The following is a 23,569-nucleotide window of genomic DNA, read 5'->3' as shown; positions in this document are numbered from 1 at the left end:
GAAAGACTCAAATCCCATTGAAATTGAACTAGCTGGATATGACAGCCTATGAGGCAAATCGGAAACGAATTCTGAAATCGGGTTTTAATATCACCTATAGTGTGTGGCCTGTCGTTTACTTATTTTTTCTTTTGTTATTTCCCTACCCAGTTGCTACTAGATCTCGCATTGAAAGATTTCATTTACCACAGGTATTCGATCTATTAAAGAAGAAAGCTCGGCTTCGAGTGTTGGAAGACAAAAACCAAAAATTTCAAGTCGTCGGGCTTACTGAAAAGTATGTGACCGACATGGACGGCACCCTTCGAATCATTTCTGACGCTTCTAACTGCAGGTAAAACGACATGTTGGTAATGGGATCTGCCTTGGCTTCGAAATATGGTGCCGTTTCGACAGGCCGAGGCTTTGTGGGCCCGTTATAAAGCGTTTCGTACAAATCACACTCTGTGGCTAATATTCTAGTCCTTGTTTAATTACGATGAATACATAATTTATGTAATCTAGATTATAATTTCGCCAAATTCATCCAAGGATCCAATCTCAACAAGCTTCGTTTTTCATTGACTTGAATTTACTGTGACGCAATATTATCAAAATAAAATGGTTGCACAATGCACACCAGTAATTAATAAATCCTGTATTATATCTAACGAATATTGGTTACATCCTTACAGAGTTAACAGCGTATACCTAGTGCGAATAAGTATAAGTGCACCATAAACATGCAGTCTTAGAGGGTAACGCTCTACAGTGTTCTGATAGTATCGCTCGAATTAGTGCAAAAGTGGTCCCTCATGGCTCATTTGAAAGAAAACATCTCTGTCGATGTGAATAGCACGCACATATTCGCACTAGGTATAGGCGTACGTTGTAGACTCTATAACAGGGGCGGGCAACATACGGCCCGCGAAGAAAGTTTGTCCGGCCCGCGGACAGTTTTCATCTTACATGATAGTGTGGCCCGCGGCCCCAGTCTTCCGAGATTCCCCACTACTTGCTTACAAACGTCAAATTTTAGTGACTGTATGAAAATATATACATGTATGCGCAGCGAGCGAGGGTGGAGCTTACGCGTAAATTCGTTGAAGCGACAAGACCTATTGCATTATCGGCATTTACGATGTACTCAACCCTTATATGTCATTTGTGGTAATCATGGTGTTTGTCGACTACAATTGTCATTTACACCAGGCCGATATTTCTGATTTTTGATCCCGTAACCGTCGACTTGTAGCACGGCATACTTCTAGGCTTCTGTAAGACACCGCTTATGCTAGGAGACGCCAACTCAAAACGGGTCGGGGCCACTTTCAAAATTTCGTGGAGGCTGCGGGCCGCATGAATTCAATATCGAGATAAAGTAGGCCACATAGTTGAACAACCACGCTGTCTCGTCACCTATACTAAACCCTAATGCTTATCGAACGCCTTGAAAACTTATTAATAATTGCACCGTTTGGGGATTGATCAGAGAGAAGCAGACATGGTGGTGCCTGTATGACAATGCTGTTCTCAAATCCACATTGTCCTCATCATTAGAGGCGAGAAATAGCTTTGAAGTTACTTTGGTGTCGGTAAAATACATTCACTGAATACGATTTATTCCTTGTATATGTGGATAAATGGGCGAATAATGTATCGATTCAGCAACCCCGCCTGCCAAGTTCTTAATTTTCCTGTATCCGACCGACTGGAGAAGTTGCCCACCCCTGCTCTATAAGAAAGTAACTAAAACTTGTTTATTTTTACAATAAGGTTATATTATCTTATTGATTATTCACAAGCTCGGTTGCCCTACTCTCGTCTAGCTTCGTGGGGTAGTTGGTAGGCGTTGAAATTCTGAATCCAACGATATATTATTTGTTGTTTTGCATCCCATTAAGGTCGTGTTTTACAGTTTTAAATAGTGAAGCACAATTTTGCGGAACAACCCACCAGTGCCAGCCGTTTAAACCCACCGAAAATTTACCACTTCATAAGCTAGCCATTAGTTGTACAATGTACGCACACGCACTACAGTTTGAGAACCGCTTCAGTAACTAAATATATTTTCGAGGATTGTCCGCATTTGTAGTTCTGCGTTAGTCGCGAAGATGCGCCTGCAATTTCTAAAGTGACCACTTCCGATGGACTGCTAAAAACGAGCGACCCTTACTCTAAATCAGGGCCGGCCAACCCGTGGCCCGCGAGAAGGTTTTGAGTGGCCCGCGAGGTAATTTCCGAAATTTCTAACATCATCAAAAATGGATTGCACAGATTTTGAGCTTGCAAGGCCAACCAAAAATTTGATTAGTCTGGCTGCAATACTTGAGATGCGATGACTAAAATATCAGTTCCGACGCATTGACAGATCCATCAGCCATTCACATATTGGTACATCTTCGTACAGTACCATGGAGCAGAATAATTTGCGATAGATTTATCAAAGGTAAAAATTTTCTACAAGCTTAGCGCAATATGTTGTCACTCGATTTCCTGTTTTTAATATTGTTGGCCTTTTGTGAAAATGGAAGAACACCTAATGTATCAGCTTGAGTCTAACCATATTCGCGATTACGAGACAAAGTGTCGTTCAACATATGCGACCTTGCGTTCGCGCTCGCAGTAAGACCGTCGACCATGAAACCTAGGCACGAAATGATTGACGCATGTTGGTCACAGCTTTCGATATCGATATGTCCATGCGCCGAATAGCCCAGTCCTCGCAAACTTAGCCCAGCGATATACATCTGGCCCGTAATATAGTTTAGTGACAACATTATTGACCTATGAACTTGCAAAATTTTCGCGCTTCGCGCGGATAGTGGCCCGCGCAAAAGTTCATCAATCGAATGTGGCCCTTTGGCCGAAAAGGTTGGCCAGCCCTGGACTAAATACTTGACCGAGTACTTTTCACATCTTACTTTTTTTTCTTATACTTGAAGTCATTTTGATATGTCTTTGTTTTTGACCTTTGAAATTGCTGCTTGTGCAATGTACATGCAATTAAGCGGCACGTGTGATTCAGTAACAGTGCGCCTGCCTCTTTTCTCATCGTAATGCCTCGTCATTTAGAACGTCTGGTGTGACGTCGGCCAATCAGCATTTGTCGCGGTCACATGCCGTATTTCAAATTACTCTCCGTTCCAAGGGAAAAATGCACGGCAAATTTTCTCTCGTCGATTTAGCAGGTGAGTTGTGATTTTGTTACTGCAGGGGAAGGTAGTATACTTCAAACGGCGTTAGTGACTTTTGCGAGGCTTGTAGGAACTGCTGTCCAAATTGAAGTAAATCGATGCTCAGAACAACAGATGCGGCTTAGACTCTTCAATAAAGTATTTGTGACGGCCAACGAGCGTGTCGATGCACAGATGCACATTACATCACGCAGACAAGATATTTCCTTCGTTTCCAATTTGATTCATCTTGTTACTGACGTTTGCTACTGATTGGAGTCGGTCAAAGAGATTTTAGTGAATAAATTACCAATATCAAGTTATCAGCGCATCCTATTGTCAATACGGCACGTTCCCAGAGAGCATTTTGACGCTAGGCTTTGTTTTCATCCTCGTACAAACGGCAAAAATTGGTCTCCATCTCTTAGCTTCCACTAGATCAGTGCTTTTAAACCTTTTTGAGCTCCATTCGCACTTTTTTTTGAAAAATAATTTCATTCGCACCAGTCAGCCGAAATTTAGTACACGAAAGGAAATTGAAGAAACTTGTCACTTTTGTATGCGATGAGCTTCTTGGAGGTACAGAGCTTCATTATTTTGCATTCAGCGTATCGGATTATTGATTAATCAAGTACTAAAATCACTGCAGTAGAAAAATCACAGATATCGCACTCCCGTTGTTCTCGAGAAGTTCGTTGCATTTCCGGGGGTATCGTGCAGTGATTTCCTTGGAAGCTTAAAGGGCGAACCCAAGAACAATATTCACTCGCAACCATATCACTTTGCCACTAAATCCACATGTTACGTCATCGCGATGTGAATGTGTTTGTATTTAGAACCAGAACGCACAAAATAGTGAAACTGCACTTGATTCGTAGCATCAATGTTGCGACTAGCACCTTTGGTTCATTTTTCTGACAACATTCGAAAAGATGCTTCGCGTACTAAGGTATGTTAGATAGGGTTACCATACGTGCTCCTTTAGGAGGATTTGTTCCCCTTTTTCGGTTTTTCGAAAAAGTCCCCCGATGACGCCTAAATGTCCTCCTTTTTGAGATTTTGTCCTCTTTTTTAGGACTTTTGGTCAAATTTATAGCACAATTCGATTGAGATGCCGTAAATCAGCTCCGGTGGGTATTTCGGGAGCTGAGCGAAAGTTGGCCGTTTCTTTTTGTTATTTTAGTCAACCGACTACGAAGTGGTAAAAATTTACCACTTTTTCAGGATTTTCCACTGATATTCTGTGTTCGAAAATTTTGAAATAGTGTCGTTCTTTCCCGATTCCAAAATATGGTAACCCTAATGATAGACCAGGGGCGGGCAACATACGGCCCGTGGGCCGGATCCGGCCCTCGGACAGTTTCCCGTTTTATATGATAATGTGACCCGCGGCTCAAGTCTGCCGAAATTCCGCACTTATACTTGCTTAACGTCAATAAGTATTAGTGACTGCATGTTATTATATACGTGTGTGCGCTGCGTGCGTTCGTCGAAGCGAGACTTGCAATATTGGCATTAACGATGTTCTCAAACCCAATGAATTAATATATTGGGTAATTTGGGGTACCGGGCTTAACGAATGCCTTGAAATCTGATTAAGGATTGCACCGTGTGTTAAATGATCATTGATCAGAGAGAAGCACACATGGCGGCGGCTATGACAATGCTGTTCTCAAATCCACATTGTCTTAGTCACTTATCGGCGAGAAATGACTTTGAAGTGACATTGCTGTCGTTAAAATACATTAATTAAATACGATTTATTTCTTGTATATGAGGATAAATGGGCGCATATTGTATCGATTCAGCAATCCGGCCCGCCAAGTATTTAATTTTCCTATATCCGGCCCGCCGACTGGAGAAGTTGCCCCCCCCCTGTGTTAGACGATTGGATGGTACGGTGGGCGTTAAAATCAGGAATGCATTGCTATACAAACCCACACAATCCGAGTAATTGACGACTCTTGTTTATAGATAAGCTTAGGCTTCACTCACCTCTTATCTATGCAGTGCACAAATCAACATATCTTTCAATAACAACGTTCGGGATCCTTGTGTTGTCAAAGCCAACACTTTCACCATCTTGAATAATTATCACTTACATAAGATTCATGATTAACACACAGTTATATCGGCCCGGGTAGTCAACGGCGGGATGGCTCTTAGGCCAATCGTACAATATTGGAAAACTGACTGAAATAATGCCAAATTATCTCTACTTTCCCACATATCCTTATAAATAAAGACTAATAAGGTTCAACAGTCTAATTAAGCTTAAATTAGGCTGCATAAGAAATATCGTAAGATATACGACAAGTTAAACCGGTAGAGTTCGGAGTATTACAAAGTTTGTAGTACAAAGGCGGTACGAACACGAACTGTAGGCAAACTTTTCCTATGGATCGGCAAGCTTAGTGGAATCACCAATATCCCAGCAAACACAGTACAGACCAAAGATGTAGAAAAGCCGAGCCGATATAGTAGATATTAGATCTCGGCAGGTCGTAGAAAGGGGGATTTTGTGTCGACTCAATTCAACGTCTTTTCCATGTCCTTCAATAATGTAAATATTATGCAGATGCTACAGCCTTTAAACATGGTGAGTAGAATGTAGATCCTACGTTAGAAGAAGAAGATCCTGATATAATAACCTGTTTTCTACCACTATGGGCTTAACCTGATCACGGCTGCGTACACACACCACATTATTTACTACATATTAATCACATTTGTGATAATTTAATTTCAAACGAATTGGCAATAATGCCGTTGTAAAAAATAAAACGAACAAACGAACGAATGTCATTAGAAGGAAAGTGAAAACAGTCCTTATCATCAGGTTTCATCTTCTGATGAGCCAGTTAAATAACCAGCATGCGGCCTTTTTTTTTCAACACCCTGCAGAAATAAAATGAAAATGATGATTAATAGCTAAGACATTCGTACTGCGAAAATGGCAGAGGTAGCGACTAACGAATGACTCCTACATTTTTTTCGCCCATACTTACTAAAATGGATTCGATTCTGAACTATTTCCACTCAAGTTTTCAAGTTTTATTATTATATTTTTTAATATTATATGACTAGAGAACTGACTTCAATCGTCACTTCTACTTGATTATCAAGATCAACGATGACTACTTCAGCACTCTTTGAAAACAGCCACTAACACAAAAAGAATTCTTGACTAACATTTCTTCACATTCTGTCCAAAATGATCAATTCAACAATCCAAATGAATCAGTTATTTGGCAGCTAGTTGGAGAGATATATACTCAAGTCTAGAAAGTGGAATGATACTCTGCCTGGAAAGCTGAAGACCTAACAATATTGTGTACAGAGAACAAAACATTTGAGTGGCGGCACTGGTATAGACATTAATAAATTATTAGAATTGACAGCAAGATAACCAGCAAGACATTAAAATGAGAATTAGTGCAGTTTCTTAGGCTGTAGTGATACTCAGCCAGTAATTGACCTAGCTGAGAGCAAAACGTTGTAAATAAAGCGAGCGAAACCTCCGACAAATGATACGATAAAACATTAGAATCGACAGTCTTACTAGAAGCAGAATAACAATTATGAGGGGTTAGAGAACAGAAGCCCGGGAAGTGACCATCAGAAATTACTGCATACTGGCCGAACAAATCCATGACCACTAACAAATGGTCTTTCAATAGTCAATATTGATACCAAATGACACCACCCCTATTTCATAGCAACATTTAGCAAATACAGCGCTGGAGTCAACCTTATATAAGCCCTAACCAAACGCCCATTAGTTTTCCCACCTACTACTTCGCGGATGGAAATACGCATTAAAGCGAACGGACGCGACTTGTCACACTCTTGCTATTTCTGCTCCTTTTTTCTCTTCGTTCCTCTTCTCTGTCGCTTCCGCTTGAGGAGAGAAACAGTCGGCCGCGTTTACGGATCGTGAATTCCCGGTGGGTGATTCTTCCTCGAATGGTCAGCACCTTGAAAATTGAGAACAATGTTGTTGCAAAATGCATGACAATTTGAAAGTTACATCATTCTAATTATTCCAGTTATGGCCGTGAATCGTTACAAGTGCGGTAACCATAAGAATTATTACTATACTTCAACTACAAATACAATACATTGTATAAAATGATTACCAATTCTTTTACGTTGATCGAGTCCCAAATAGATGAAATATGTCAAAGAATTTGCTAAATTTTTGTATAATTTGACAGATTCCGAAATCTTCTCAAAGTGCACCTGTCAAAAATTTGATATCAAGACTCCCAACATTTTACAATTCGAAGTTGGATGGCTTTACCAATACAAGCAAACAGTTTGTATCGCAATTGACAATTATGTAGAGAACGCTGCGAGACATATGAGTAGGCCTACCCTAAAACGTTTCTCTCACATGGACATTAGGGCTCTTAAAATATGACTTTTTTTCTCAAATCGTTCTGGCTACTTGATAATATTGTTAGGTTACCTAATTTAAGCCTAAACACAAAATTTGGTTCAAATCCAGCCAGTATCCGCTTTGCTACAAGAGAAGAAAGTTCCTATTTATTATATAAAAATGAATAATAAAAAATTTGAAAATTTTCTGTTCACCCCATGAAAGTGTTAGGCTGTCTATAGAAACGATGCTCACCAAATTTGGTTCAATTCCAACCAGTGGAAGCGGAGATATTGCCGTCGAAAAATTTGGATTTAAATAAAATAGTATTTACGGTGACCGATTCTTTGTTTACTTATTAAAGTTGTGCTCACCGTAAGTACTATTTTATTAAAATCCAAATTTTTCGACAGCAATAACTCCGCTTCCACTGGTTGGAATTGAACCAAATTTGGTGAGCATCGTTTCTATAGACAGCCTAACACTTTCATGGGGTTAACAGAAAATCTTCAAATTTTTTATTATTCATTTTTATATAATAAATAGGAACTTTCTTCTCTTGTAGCAAAGCGGATACTGGCTGGATTTGAACCATATTTTGTTTGTAGGCTCAAATTAGGTAACCTAACAATTTTATCAAGTAGCCAGTACGATTTGAGAAAAAAAGTCATTTTTGAAGAGCCCTACTGTTCATGACCGTCCACGTTTAGAGTTGCATCTCAAAGATGCTAAAATAAGCCTAAATATAATCCAAGCAATACGATCGTCCACTTTGACTGACTGAATTTCTAAAAACACCTTGATAGCTTCCACATCTTACGTTTATATATACTGTCTGCTATCGGCACAACCAAGTAGGCCTATTTAAAAATACCAAAACAGATTCAACATACCACATCTCTTGCAAAGGCTTTTGCTTTCATTCAATTTTCCATCAAACTTCTTTAAATCCCCCTTTGTGGTGAGTTGCTTTGGAATTCTTCTAGGATCAATTCCGATACTGTTTTATCATATACAATCTATGGCGGAATAAAAGTTTCGGATAAGTTCTAAAACGAACACAATTTTCCACACAAAAGTCAATTGCCACACGAAATGCCAAATGCTACGGTCTCATTTTACAAGGTATGGCGAGGAAACGTAGTGGTACGTTCCATTATAGCTAAACACCAATGAATTGCGGGTTCGAGCGTGACACGTCGACTCCATAATTCCTACCGAAGTGTTGGCCGTTTATCTAGGCTCCTCCTCGTAATCTGATTCGCATAGCCATGTCTTAAAAAGCCTAGGAGTGGGCCGTGCTGTAAGTGGGCAGATGGTTGCCGATGCACCCGGCACTTGGTGAATTCGGCCGCACAAACTCGGCACTTGGTGAATTCGGCCCTCGGGAAATTTTGAAATGAAGTGTATTTGCAGCTATTAATATGAATTATCAAACTAATAATAGTATTATCAAGTGATTCGTCAATCTTGTAAGGAGGTCAGGGCATCCGTAGATCGCGCAGTCACGGCGTGATTAGATCACGGATTGCGTAGCCACAGGAAATAACACAGCGCTCATATACCGACCACGCGCGGTCTGCTTGGAATCGATGGCGTGAGTCACGGGCCTGTGTCGTGTAAGTTTTGAGAAGATGGATCTTGGCGTTGTATGTGAGATCAAAACTGTGGAACATCAAGCGGCGCTTCTTCGTTTATCGATCACGACAAGCCAGTGTTCCTCATCAACAAATGTTTCGCATGATCACGTCAAAATAAATTATTTTTTGCCTTTGGAGAGACGATTCCACTCTGGGATTAGGGTGTCTCGATAACACGGTTGAAGGATCCCAAGATTACGAGATCTACCACGAGCCACGACACGTTTAAATTTCCTTTTTGATACTGTTCATTCATACTAAATGCATTTCTAATGCGAAGGTGTTCTAGTACCAATTCCTCCAAGGGCCGAGTTCACCAAGTGAAGAGCGTCGCGTTATTTCCCGCAATTACGCAATCTGTGATCTAATCACGCCGTGACTGTGTGATCTACGCATGCCCTGACCGCCGTACAACATTGACAACCACTCAAAGTGCCAAGTTCACCGGCAAACATTCCAGTAACCAATCATGGTGACCGGTACCGCTACGAGATCTACCACGGCCGAATTCACCAAGTGCCGAGTTTGTGCGGCCGAATTCACTAAGTGCCGAGTTCACTGGTAATCGGGCAGATACGGAATAATAATAATAAGAACCGGCCTGGTGTAAAATGACCAGTGTAGTCGAACCACCACCATGAACACCACAAACAAACAAATAAACATCTAACAAGGAAAAGAAATTACCTTTGCAGCCTTTGACAAACACAGTTACCATTGAAACCAGCAATTAAGGTCTTATTCGAAAGCAGAATAACAACTGTTTTAGTGGACATATCAAATCAAATGTTGGAAAGTTCATGTAAAATAGCCCAAAATATTATCTTACTGTGACCATATTCCATCAATATGGTCTGGCTAGCCAAATTCTCTGGGCCAACATAATCAAGCTGCGTTTGGTTTCAACGATTAATAATCTTGTCACTGGATTCGAGGTATAATTGCACTCAAATATCAAATTTTGCTCCATTAATCAACATCAAGTTGAAAATGTCCATTCTTGCACCAACTTTTATAAAATCATGAATCAGTGTTCTACAGGAATGTATCTATATGACTTATATACCTAGAAAATTCAAGCATAAATATTATGATATACCGTAGGTATAGGTACCGGTAATTCAGATGTTTGAAGCGAATTATAGTGGTCTAATTTCACTAAATTAGAGCGAAATGCCAGCAATATAATTGTAATCTAATTCGGAAAAACGGTTTAGCTCTAATTCTAACCTGGAAAAGCTGAAACTTTTCTATAGTTGTCTACACCTGTTTTGCAGAAAGTCAAACAGCTCTAGGCGTCATATACTACAGGCAATTCGAAATACCCCATAAGCTATATGCTACTGTATATATACCTTTAACCCGCTACCTCAGTCAGTCACAATTCCTATATATTTACGGCATTTACCATACAGAAAGAGCGAACTATGCCTGGCTGCGACCTGCTGCGCTTCAAATCTTTGTATGGCGCGATGACGTAAAATTTGAATCGCCGAAATATTCTAGAAGTCACGCATCGATAATCATATTCCTAAACGTACAACATATCACTTATTTAGTTATTCTCTGAATAAAACTATTAACCATACTCGTTGAACATGCGAGATTACCGAAAGAGCGAATATATATATAATGAAGATCATATATATCAGAGGAAAACAAAACTATTCGACCTTAGAGCAACAACACGAATATACAACACCGGTGACATCCTCACGCAATAAAACGAAGGGAGAACATTGTTTTCTAATGGATAGAACGAAGCTACCGCATGAGATCGAACAAAACCGGATAGAATTCATCGTGATTGAATGTACCGACAAAGTCATCCTTTCTACGTATTTTAGTCGTACCCGCGAGAGATAGAAAATTTGCATTATTAGGTTAACTACCGGATATAACGAAGCCTAATGCATGAGATGGAACAACACCGAGTATGAATTTATTCTGATTGAATATAACCACAAGACCATCCTACTACGTATTTTAGACATTCCCTCGACACTTAGAAAATCAGAACCTAATCGAGATGATCCCGGATGATCCTTTTACGGTTTTGTGTTTGCTGGGATGTTATATATAGGCCTATGCCTTTACGATCTAGACTTGGCCTGAGATCATCAATCCAAGAACAGGAAAGCGTGTCTAAGCCTAAATTGTGGAGTTCACATTACAAAGAGGCCTTGGCACTGGTCTCTCTGGCCTCTAATCCTTGGTTAGGTACACGAGTAAACAACACTTGTTATAGATCTAATGTGCTAATTGTTATAGTTGAAGAAACGCTAATTTCTGCTGTTAATCAACATGAATGTGTGCCAAAATTCCAATATTTTGCATTCCCATATGCCAAATGTCAACACTGGCATCAGCTACTATTACCTACTACATTCATACAAGGCCCGTATACAATATCCCTATAGGGTGGATGTTTCCGAGCAAGTGAGCAACTGATACCGATTCAACACCTTCTTTTTTCCATGCTGTGATGTAATCCGCTCGTGCGGAAATATTATCTCAAACTTTGCATTATACACACATCGGGAACGTTCCTCACTTGTGAACTAGAAAAGCCTAGCTACCAACAAGTTTTTAGAATTGCTTCCAAACGACAAAATTTACGGGCTCACTGTACTTATATCGTGTTTATTTGAATTATTCCACGTCGGAAAATGTGAGAAACATGGACAATTTTCATTCGCACTCATCCGGATTTTTCATTCGCACCATTCGCACCACGCTCGTCATTCGCACTGAAATGTTTTCATTCGCACTAGTGCGAACCGTCACACAGGTTGAAAAGCACTGCACTAGATCATCGCTTCTGTGCTGCATGATTTGCTGTTACTAATTTTGCTGTCGCATCCCGCCTTGAATTTGCAGGTAGTGAACGTGGTGCTGACACGATGAGCGATTCACGTCAAACCAGAATGGAAGGAGCCGATATTATCAAGAGCTTGCTGGCATTGAAAGTAAGTCTGCTAGATGTTTTTACCATCATTTTGGGTATAGTCAATATAGTTTCATACTCGGCATTTGTCGGTAACGTAATACCTTTACTTTTTCAATGCACTCGAGTGAATTTTGCTTGATTGCACCGAATTTTTTTCGCTCGCAGCTCGTTAGCACTCGAGTAGAAGTAGTGATGGAATTTCCTACTCGAGTAGAAACAGTGATTTCTAAGCAAGTATAAAAATATTCTAGATCCAGTTTCTCGCTAAAAACGGTAAGCACTAATAGAAGTAGGCTACTACTTTTTGTGAGTTGGAAACTCAGAAGTACTTCCTTACTGACAACATGTGCTTCGAAGATAGATGGTGCCGATAGAATCCAGGGACTTCGGTTTGCTATACCAGAGGCACGACCACCGATATCTCATTAGGCTAATTTGTGTTCCTCGCCTTCTCAGGAGTGCATACCGGCGATAAGAACCAACCAAGAACATCTGCCGTTTCGGGCCAGCACACTGACACAAGTGCTGCGCGAATCATTTATCGGGGAGATCTCCCGCATCTGCATGATAGCGACGGTATCGCCTGGCATGAGCAGCTGCCAGCATACCCTCAATACGTTGAGATATGCAAACAGGTGGGAGAGAATGGTTTTTGTTACGCTGATGGTTCGACGTTTCGATTTAGTTTGCGTTGTTACTTGTTTATTTTGCTGATGCTACACACGGAATTCGTACTCTGGCCGCTATTTCTTTCCGATTTTCGTTGTCGTGATCGTAAATTTGTGGCGTATTGACGTCAGACATGGGGTAATCGCGATTAGTAATCGTAATCGATTACGACGATTACAACATTTTCAAGTAATCGTAGTCGCAATCGATTACATTCCAAAAAATACAAAGTAATCGTAATCGTACTCGACTACTTTCCATATCTAATCGATTTCTTTGTGAAAGAACGATTACTTTTTATTTGTACAATGAATATGACGTAACCGAACATTCGTGAGCAAGAAGAGATATTATATCAGGTTATTGATAGCGGAAACGGTTGATTTTCAAACGCCACTGCTCATTATTGCGTCAGAAGTATTAGCTCTGCTCGTCCTTGCGTAAGAAGTATCCACACGTAGTAAATATATATATTTGATGTACATTGTTGTGTGATTGTTATAAAGCAGTGTAAGCCATGCTGTATATCAGGTTATCAATACACTCCAGACGCCACCACCTCGCAGCAAGATAATAATCACCACTCTACCTAGTTTCAAATAGTAACTTGTGTATTAATGTATGGTTATGCTTAGTTAAACGCAGTTTGACCGTTGCTGCTTGGCGAGCAGTAGGTCTATCTATGACTATGTAGGATACGTATGTATTGTACGTACACCGGACAAAGATTTGAAATTTTGTACTCGGTAAATAAAACATCACGGTGGGTAAAATCAACAGCTGCTGATATATATCATAACCAAGCCGTTCTTTGCCGTTTCTCGTAACGGCAGGTTGCAGTATCTGTAATAAGTGCAAGGTAGAATTGTAAGTTCACTTTATCTTATTCTCATATCACTCTACTGGAAACGGGCGCCAATCGCTACTTCACAATTCTTCACTCGACATCTATATCTGTCGCCATAGCCATCCGCTTATACACCATGTTAGCATGGGCTGTAGGTACAATCAGGACCAAAACAGCAATTCGTCCCCCACTCCAAACGTTGGTATTGGTAGGGTTGTAACCAAGTCAAAATGTTCCGAGTCACAAGTCAATCTCACTTTTATAGTTTTGACTCGAGTCGAGTTGAGTCATTTTCAATTCACCGTCGAGTCAAGTCCGAGTCCAAGTCAGCCAGTTTAGGGTCGATTTCGAGTCATAGTGTTTGACTCGAGTACGAGTCCAAGTCGTTATGTTCACAGGTAAGTTTCAGATCAATCCGGTTCAACCCACTTTTTTCCACTCTGCTCGAGTGAAATAGAATGGCTCGTATTCTTAAAGGGGCACTGCGCTCTAAAAATGACGTGGTCTCAAATTGAAGGTAAAAACGAACAAAAATGTTTGGCTGCAACCATTTCCTTCAGAACGCCACCGTAATGGTGCTACAATTTATTGAAATTTCTACAAGACCAGCTGCCGCGGCTGCTTAACCCGATACATGGCACGATGTCTTCATCGTCGCACTTGCTCGACGCGATAAGGCAGTCACGCAGAGAACGAAACTTATAATAGACACATTTCCTTCATAACATCGGCTGACAAGTATCTAAAATTCGTTCTCTGCGTGACTGCCTAATCGCGTCGAGCAAGTGCGACGGTGAAGATATCGTGCCATGTATCGGGTTAAGCAGCCGCGGCAGCTGGTCTTGTAGAAATTTCAATAAATTGTAGCACCATTACGGTGGCGTTCTGAAGGAAATGGTTGCAGCCAAACATTTTTGTTCGTTTTTACCTTCAATTTGAGACCACGTCATTTTTAGAGCGCAGTGCCTCTTTAAGGATACGAGCCATTCTATTTCACTCGAGCAGAGTGGAAAAAAGTGGGTTGAACCGGATTGATCTGAAACTTACCTGTGAAATGGATAAATGGATAATTTTCCACTGAGTCAAGTGGATATACATATAGTAACCCTATCTAACGAGAAGCTTAAATCTGGTATCTGGTATATTCGAATACCGATGAAAGATTCCAATTTCACATTAGGAGTTCACAGCATGTAATTTCTCCTAAGATGTAGTAAACAAAACTTTTTAGCTGATCACAAAGCACCCAACTACAAACAGTTGGTCCGAAAATTCGTATCTGCATATCGAAAACTTGGAACAAACATGAGCATAAAAGTTCATCTGGATATATTTCCCGATCATCATGTTGATTAGCAAGGGGAGATGTTGTAACAAGACATCAGAACAACAATAGAAAGATACCAGGGCAGATGAGATGAACCATTGATCATATTATGTCAGACCGTTGCCGGAACCTTTCGAGAAACTGCACTAAATAGCTTACGAGCGAAAATCGTACAAAAAACAAATTTCAGTTTAAAATATGTCAATGATATTGTATTCCTACTGATTATTTCAAATTTACAATAGGTGGTTGACGTAAAACTGATTGAATTAATGCCACGTTATTTGAGTATCTAGGTAATATTCTATACATGACTGGAGTTATTTATGTGCATGATATCCGTGAAAGTCTGTAACTATGATAAATCTAATACCCCAAAATATAGTGCTGTTGCTGTATTTTGATTTAATATAGTCTTCTCTGTGTAAAAATAACAAGTAGATTGAATTTCTAAACTTTATAGTACCACTAAGCCAATTTTATATCTAGTCATTACCGCGAAAATGGAAGATTTTGGTCAAAACAGCCCCATAGCTATCTCCTCAACAATAGCCAATTTGAAAAAACTAAGGTCATATTCGGTATCAGTGCCCTTCAGAACCCCCAACACCACTCTTACTTTGTCTGCCTAAAAATATGTGTTGACCAGTGTAATTATAGCATCTGGGTTGTTGTTATAATGACTTTAGTGTATGTTGTTAATTCGTGACCTCCCGTCTTTTATATAATCAAAAGATACTGCAGTCGCCCAAGCGTATAGCAGACTAAAAAAAAACTTTCGTGAGACGCACACACAAACTGTCATGTCTTTATTCCTCTGTGAGTGCCCCGGGTGGCATTTGCATTGTTGGGGCTCAGATTGGAAGGACCGGACTATTCGTGACGCTCACAGAGCGCGGCTACTGACGATGGACACATAACCAAAGTTTTGGCCAAGGTCATTCTTTGGTAGCACACACTGTGGAGTTGAATGTTGGCCGAAATTGCATACTTCTTTTGGTGTGTCGTGGCGGGGCAATGACCGCCACCGAAATGCCTATTCCTATAAATTATGCATTTTATTTCTTGAGGGGGAGAGATATACATTTCAAAATCAAGCTATTCAAAGTCATTAAATCCCGAAGCTCGAAGACAATTTTCAAGTTAATTAACTCTCTTGAAAATACTCTATAATAATTGATGTTGATTTACGAAATACTTTTGAGTCCCCTTAGAGCTCGCTCTCGGTCCTATTGGGGAGTTTGGAGTGTGGCAGTTACGGACCTGGCAATAATGCTAATCGCTAGGTGCGACAAATAGTCCTGCATATATAGTTGGGCAATGGGTGCCTTATGACGTAACAAGCAAATGACGTATGATTTACAAAGAAAGTTGTTATTCATTAGACCTTTTCATCGCAAGCCTTATATTGTCTTCCAATATCTCTTCTGAAATTAGTTCTAAGAAGCAAAACAAATGTAATCGTGGGTAATCGTGATTACTTTTGAAATGTAATCGTAATCGTAATCGACTACTTCCTGATTATGCTGTAATCGTAATCGTAATCTCGGGATTCACAAGTAATCGTAATCGCAATCGATGACATTCGTGAAGTAATCATCCCATGCCTGATTGACGTTCCTATCGTACGTTCATTTCGCTACAACGCAATTATAATTTATTGGTTTTCCGACACTACATGTGGATTTTCTACTCCCGTTATTTCGATTTTATTATATTTGTGGTGATTGTAACTATGTGGTGTTTACGCGTACGTATATCGTTTAAATATGATAGTGTCGAAGCATTCTCATCGTCAAGCCCGGACTTCGACGCTGTGTTAAGTTAAACGTCGCCGTCACCGTTGCTGTCGAATCCTAATCTGAACATCTGACGAAAATAACCCCAAAACACGTTAACCGAAACACGACAACTCTCGCATACCGAAAGAATGTTAAAAAGGATGAGGGGGTCCCAATAGGGAATAAAGAAAGGACATAGGCCTAATGCCTACTCGTGCACGCGCCCTGAAACCGCACGCTTCGGCCAGCGATCCTAGCCGTAGCAATACGTGGCTTTCTACCTACCGGGAGGTTGCCGTCGGCGATCAGGCGCCTGTCAATGACAAGAACGAACGCAATAAGTTGTGGGAATATGGTAGCTTGTGGGATGACTCGAACATATTGCTTCGGCGGAGACCTCGGACGTGTTTACAAGCGACTTGGCAGACGTGGTGCGGATTGAAAACCTGTGACCCGTGATAAGATGGCCGATATAGTGGCGATACAGAGTAGGCTATGTGTTTGAGTGGTCTATTGAATGGGAATATGATTGTTTGTCGAGAACATTTTAGAAAATGAATGGTATTCTCTGTGTGTATGTAAAGTCGATGTGGATATGCAAATAAGCCGACCTTGGTGCGTACATTCTCTTTCATTTGACGAGGAATTACCCATTTACGACAATGACCATCTGCTGATATTCGCGATCGTGATGCTGAAAATTTCGCATTTGAATTGTGAAATTCGCAGCTCATGGTGTTCTACTCAACAGTATTCAGCTTTGTATTCAACACTGGGAGTCTGGGATACTTGATTTTTCTATTCGAAAATCACTGCTTGTGCTTGAGTACCAAAGATGACTACCTTTGACCACTTCTGCTCTGCGGTCCGATTGATATGTCGCTTATACAGCCAAATCTGTACCTTTTTAAGTGTCGTGAATAGCAGTGGTTCCCAACCTGGGGGCATCCCTAAGTCTACTCCACTATAACAGAAGGGATGAAATAAGAACTAATAAAAATACTAGTACAGCAACAAGCTATTTATTCATCTTCAGCTTCCCCTCTACGAAACTAGCAATTGAGACATATCAGATAAAAAACAAGATCAACCATCTCATTAGTCGAATATGCGATACGTCATTAATGCACTGTCCTGTTTTTGATGTGTTACATTTATAATCTTTTTATCATGCAAACTACCGGTTACCGTTACTGTATAAACCAGTTTCAGAACCTGAAAATTCCAAACGGCCCGTTGCAGTATATGAAGTAAACTCCATTTTACGTGTGATTTAGTATGTGCTATTCTTTTCAGAGTGAAGGAGTTGGAGTATGCAAAACACTCCGACAAGATGCCGGGCCATCACGGGTCCGACACAGATGCAATCGAATGTATTTTTGCTGCTTCTGTTCAGGTACGTCAGATTCTGCAACGCGTCAGCGAACAGTGTCGTGGGACGGCGCTGCATTTTTCAAAAATCTCTAATATGATATCGTGACTAGGGCTTTGAACAATGATTCTAACACAGATGTTGGACTAAAGTAGCAAAAACACGAAAGAGGGAATCTTCTTTTGAGTACTATGAAAAATGTCACTGTGTATCTAATCACTAGGGCTATAGGCACAATGAGTACTCGAAGCTGAATCTAGTGAGACGTTTTTTTTTTCGAGTAATGAAATGATACACACGCATATCCACTAAGAGTGAATTTATCAACTAGTATTACAGTTTCGATAGTATTTTCCACTGTGGGAGACTGGAATCTCGAATGGTCATATCGCAGCGTATCAAACTTGAGGCAAAAAGCTAACCACGTTAGTGGGAATGACATATGTGAAGTGATGATCAACCCACGGCATTGTCACAGACTGCACTGAAATGGTATGGTCCAGAAGTTCTCAACCGGGGGTCCGCGATGCATTTCCATGGGGTCCGCAAAACCTTTTTGTAAACTGATTGATCACCGGTCAATCGTAATCGTAATTAAATTCGCGAAAGCATGATACAGTTTCGTTTCATAACTGCTAAAACTTCAGAACTCGCATCATTAATGGTAATCGGAGATAAGGTGTCCTACAGTTTAAACTCGTTTTAATTGCCAAATTGCCAATAGCCCATTGATAAAAACATATTCCAGTTTAGAAACGTTTCGTTGCCTTGTTGGAGATGCTTGAAATGGAAATGCCTGATTTTTCCCTGATCTCGCCCAATGAAGGGGTTGAAACCTCGGCACGAAATATATTCTCTACTGTGCTATACAAAATCACTATTCCAGAATAACTTCGAGATATGAGATGCATGATAGAAATGGCTGGACGTCCTATGTTCATTTAAACTCTGTTTCTTAATTATGGTGCCATGGAAGTTGCGATCACAGAAAAATGTGTCTTTGCAAGCGTCACGCAGTATTATTACATCCCTCAGCGTCAATTTTTGTGGGAATATTTTCGGCACTCATGATCGTTCATATCAAATCGAAGACGCGGATTTTCATGTAAATAAAAAGCTGTAAAAATCGCTTCGAACTGATATGTGTCCGCGAAGACAAAAAGATTGAGAACAACTGGTATGGTCGAAAGAATACCAAATAATCAGTTATGCGATTTAGTATTAGCATTATTATCTTAGTGGCCACGTAAAAGGTAGTACTTTCCACATTATCTGTACTATTTCAACGCTACATTAACTGATGTTACTATGGCTCTCGAATCGCTCGCAGTCCAAACATTTGTCGCTGTGCTCCGTTAACCATTTGAGCCTTATGTTAATTCTGTGTCGACAGCAAAACGAGGTCTCGCGGGAAATGATGGTCATCACGAAAGCCGTCACAAAGCTACGACAAAAGCAAGACGAAATGGCCGATTGCCTGCGAAATTTCGTCAGCGTGGTAGGTTGACAGATAATATTTCATGTTTTCCAGGCGAAATCAAGGCCCCGCGAATGATAGCTGCCTTGTGACGTTCGGGGTTATGCGTTTCTTTTTTCTGTATTTTTTTGTCGCTTCCCTATTTCTTCGCAAATCATTATCACCGTCGATGTGGCAGCCAGGCCCTGTAGATAGATATGTGTCGGCGGTCTTTGACAATACACAGATGCCGGCACCGGTTGACAATGTAGATTTTAGATGTGTCGGCAGGCAGTAATGAAGTGACTCTACTTTTTTAAAGAACTCCTGCAAGTTGTACTACTGCAATAATGCTTGAATAATGATGCTTTTAGACTACTTCCACATCACCTTGACAGTTCTCTTTGGCAAAACGGATAGTTTTTTTACACTAAGGATTTTGAGAAGTGAAATGTAGTCTTGACATATGTGTGCAGTAACTATATATATCTGCAAAAATTGCACCTATTCGCATTGTTTTCATTCACTTTACAATTTCTGGAGCAGCCCGTCTCCGATTCACTGCTAAAGGTATGCGACCCCTTGACCGATTTCATTTTTGAAACTACAAGTATTTATCATGCCTTCGTTTTATACTTCCACTTAGCGTAGTTTTGACGTGTCTTGGAAAGCGCTACTTCCACCTGTAACTAATTACCTGTACAGTGTCCGGCCTCCGGATCAGTAGGTCGCAAGGACAAAAAATCGATAACGCCCTACTTACGCTGACTACTTTCACCGCCTCTGTCGATATCCCAGACAAACCCCGTTAGTCCCTGTTGTGCTGATGTTTTTGCGTAACGAATATACGTCCCATATGTATCAGTGGTCGGGAACCTATGACTCATTTGGGCATTAAGATGTGGCTCTTCAACAAATTGTTAATTTTGTAATAAATTCGTAAATATTGCAGAAACTCGTTGGTAAATTTTCACAACGACCAGAAAAAATTAGTATGGTAGCATCAACATGTCTTGAGAGGTCAAGACAGTGGAGTATCCAGGGTTAGGGTCTCGTACCCCCCTTTTAAAAATCTTCTAATTTCTATGTTGCTGTCGCACCGGCGACTAACATCACTCGCGAAGTCGATCATCCTGACATCGCGGGCCTCGAAATCGTAGATTGCACGAGACCTTGTTTGATCAAAGAGAATAGCAGACATGGCGACGCTTGTATGACAATGCAGTTTTCAAAAACACATTTTCTTTCTGATCAACGCCAAGAAATGAACTGCCTCGGAAGTGACATTCACAATTCAAATTGAAAACAACGCCATAGCTTTGCATGTTATTGATTGCTAAGTAGCTTTTCTAGTACCGCTGTTAAAATGAAGGCGTGTAGCGCAACGTTTTGCTAGCCGAATACTGAATACTAGAACCGGTCGGGTCCTGTAATAGGAAGCTCAACGTAGAATTGCAGGCTCTGAATGGGTGAGTTGTGAGCCTGCGACTTCAGCGCAGATCCTTTGACAATTTTTTTCTCTCTGCTTCGGTGGTTCTAGGTCAGGGGTGGGCAAACTACGGCCGCATGCGGCCCGCAACACCGTTCTGTGCGGCCCGCTAGAGTCTAAAGAAACTTTTTTTTTAATATTGATAAAATGCGTACTAAAAATCGAATTATTGCAGGGACTTGATTAACTTTTTCTCAGTATATTTCAGCGTGATAATTCTAACCATTTCTAAGACAGTGGTTCTGAAGGGGGCGCGAAACTGAGCTCAACTGAAATTTTTTTTCGCGCTTGGCGCGATTATTCACATCCATTTCATAGCAGGTATTGCTCTGCATTTCGTCTGAATTACATGTAGAAAACCCTCTCCTCCACAGTCGTAACGTTCCATTGCCATCAAACTATCCCCGTTAGGTTTGCATAGCATCCTGGTTGCGTTTTGTGATATGACGGTAAGGGGGCGCGAAATCTTTCACCACCACAAGGGGGGTGGGGCGTGTCTTAAAAAGTTTGAGAACCACTGATCTAAAGTAAATACTTAATATCACAGCGGGATAGTAACAAGATTGACATAATTTGGATCACCAGTGGAATTTCAGATTGGCCACTACATTTTTAATTATTTCAGTAATGTGCTTATAAAAAACGATTCGAGCGTGTCTTAGGTAGATTCGTTGTCTGTATGCATAGAATGGGGGTATATATATTTCATCTACACATAGTAGAAGCTAACATGGTCATGATGTTGTCAGCATTGTGTGTCCTGGAACTGAACCAAAAGTGGAATTAGTAAATCTATGAATAGATCACTTCTCACAGATTTAAATTTCAATCCTGTTGTAAGAATCTGGCCAACAGACTTTCATCCCTATATTTTGACAAATTGGTTATTGAGGTCCGCCAGCCTATGAAATCTAGCCACTATATATGATTCTGATGCATGTACGATATCATCAAAGCAATGTTTGACTTGACACATATCTCCATGTCCCCGCGATATAATCAAATATCAATATTGCGTTTTGGTTTATAATCCCAATTTTATATAGTGCGGCCCGCGAATGGATTCAGATGTTGAATGCGGCCCGCGAGCTCAAAAGTTTGCCCACCCCTGTTCTAGGTCGTATTACGATCACGGTGACGGGGGCAATGGCTGCGCCGGCTTGCTTGATTTTGGAAGTAAAAATATTCAAAATCTAGTCATTTATAAACATCGATAACGGTTCCTATGTATGTATGTACTGCTCTTTTTATCATGTTTGTCTCCACCAACGCATGCGAGTAGATAAAATATGGCGCACACTACGAAGTCCATGTATTGGTGCTACCAATACGTCAAGAATGTTCAATTATGACGTATCAGGTAATTGACATTTATGGCTCTATACGAGTTACATGTAAAAATATTGACTTGATATGGCTGTCCGTGGCTGTCCGGTCGAAGAAGGTTCCCGAACCCTGGTATATATTACCCATTCATGAAAACGACGGCCTGGCGATAATGCAGTACTTGCCAAAAAGTAATTTATGTAAAGTAATTTGTTTCACAATGATCTCGGCAGGCGCAGACCAACGTCAACGAATTTGAGCGCCTTCTGGCACTGACCGAAGAAGTTGATTTCAACGACGAAGATTTTGTCATAAGGATAGAGGACGCGATGGATCGATACGTCGGAACGCTGTCGCCTATAAAAGGTAAAACTTGCTTCCGACCAGATTCCAACCCGCTGCCACTGACGCTGAAGTGACTCGTGTCAGTATATATAACTAACCGAACGGTTGGGTAACCGGATACTGTCAGCAATTTCCGGCTGCTTCTTAACAGACTGGCCGCCCGCCCATGCGCAAAATTGATCAAGATTTGTTTTATACCACTGCGGGTCCATGGGATAGTTTTAGGGCAAGGTTCGGCAACCTACTGCCCGCGGGCCGGATCCAGCCCGCCAAGCGAAATCGTCCGGCCCGCGACATAATAATTAGTTATCACAAGAATACAGCCCGCCGTTTCATAATGAGTTTCAATCTGCAGTGCAGCGCGGCATGACAAATATGCGGCATTGCTACAATATAATAGTAGACTACATCGTATTAGTCTATTGTTACACCATAAAACGAAGGTGGTTGAAGTAGGAGATGGAGATAGACTGGATCAGTGCATCTCGAAACCGAAGGTGTTCCATACTCTTTAAAGGGTTTACCTCTCTAATGGGGTGTGACAATAAAGGTGTTCTACTGCCTTTCCTTTGGTTCAAAAACGCTTGGAACATCTCAGACGCAATGACGGAATGTAAAACTGTTCAATTATAGGTAACTAGCATCCGTATGTTAGTTAGTCTATCTATAGTTTAATTTTCCAGAAGGCATTGTGTGCCAAGACAACAAACCTGAATAGTGTTTTGGCCACAATGGTGAAAACTGCTAATATGATTTTTGTCTCATTAACTGAATCAGTTACGTCAGATATTACTAGAAGCAGAGAATCAATATGGCGATGTCATGTAGGCC

General features: G+C 40.7%; 1 protein-coding gene and 1 long non-coding RNA gene across 2 annotated transcripts; one reads left to right on the top strand and one right to left on the bottom strand.

Moving 5' to 3' along the window:
- Positions 1–5,874: 5,874 nt before the first annotated feature.
- LOC145442683 (uncharacterized) lies at positions 5,875–11,206 on the bottom strand. Its single transcript, XR_013916117.1, has 4 exons — positions 9,864–11,206; positions 8,430–8,555; positions 6,947–7,132; positions 5,875–6,053 (listed from the first exon to the last, which is right to left on the bottom strand). It is a non-coding gene; the product is annotated as an uncharacterized LOC145442683 (long non-coding RNA).
- Positions 11,207–12,079: 873 nt separating this feature from the next.
- On the top strand, positions 12,080–22,812 carry LOC145437723 (kinesin-like protein KIF2A). The gene is made up of 5 exons (XM_080315007.1): positions 12,080–12,145; positions 12,583–12,761; positions 18,047–18,146; positions 19,516–19,620; positions 22,627–22,812. Exons 1-5 carry the CDS (start codon positions 12,080–12,082, stop codon positions 22,810–22,812), a joined length of 636 nt encoding a protein of 211 aa, XP_080171133.1.
- Positions 22,813–23,569: the final 757 nt, after the last annotated feature.

Source organism: Botryllus schlosseri, chromosome 1 (genome assembly GCF_051294905.1).
Source record: "Botryllus schlosseri isolate E-star chromosome 1, Bs_hap1, whole genome shotgun sequence".
Taxonomy (NCBI): domain Eukaryota; kingdom Metazoa; phylum Chordata; class Ascidiacea; order Stolidobranchia; family Styelidae; genus Botryllus; species Botryllus schlosseri.
Note: the sequence above shows the minus strand (reverse complement) of the source record. Positions and strands in the feature narration are given on the sequence as shown.

Excerpts from the sequence above, each read along its gene's own strand:
- LOC145437723 (XM_080315007.1), top strand. The coding sequence starts at position 12,080 with ATGAGCGATTCACGTCAAACCAGAATGGAAGGAGCCGATATTATCAAG. Across the intron at positions 18,147-19,515 it reads TTTTTGCTGCTTCTGTTCAG|CAAAACGAGGTCTCGCGGGA; the intron begins GTACGTCAGATT and ends CTGTGTCGACAG. Across the intron at positions 19,621-22,626 it reads TGCGAAATTTCGTCAGCGTG|GCGCAGACCAACGTCAACGA; the intron begins GTAGGTTGACAG and ends TGATCTCGGCAG.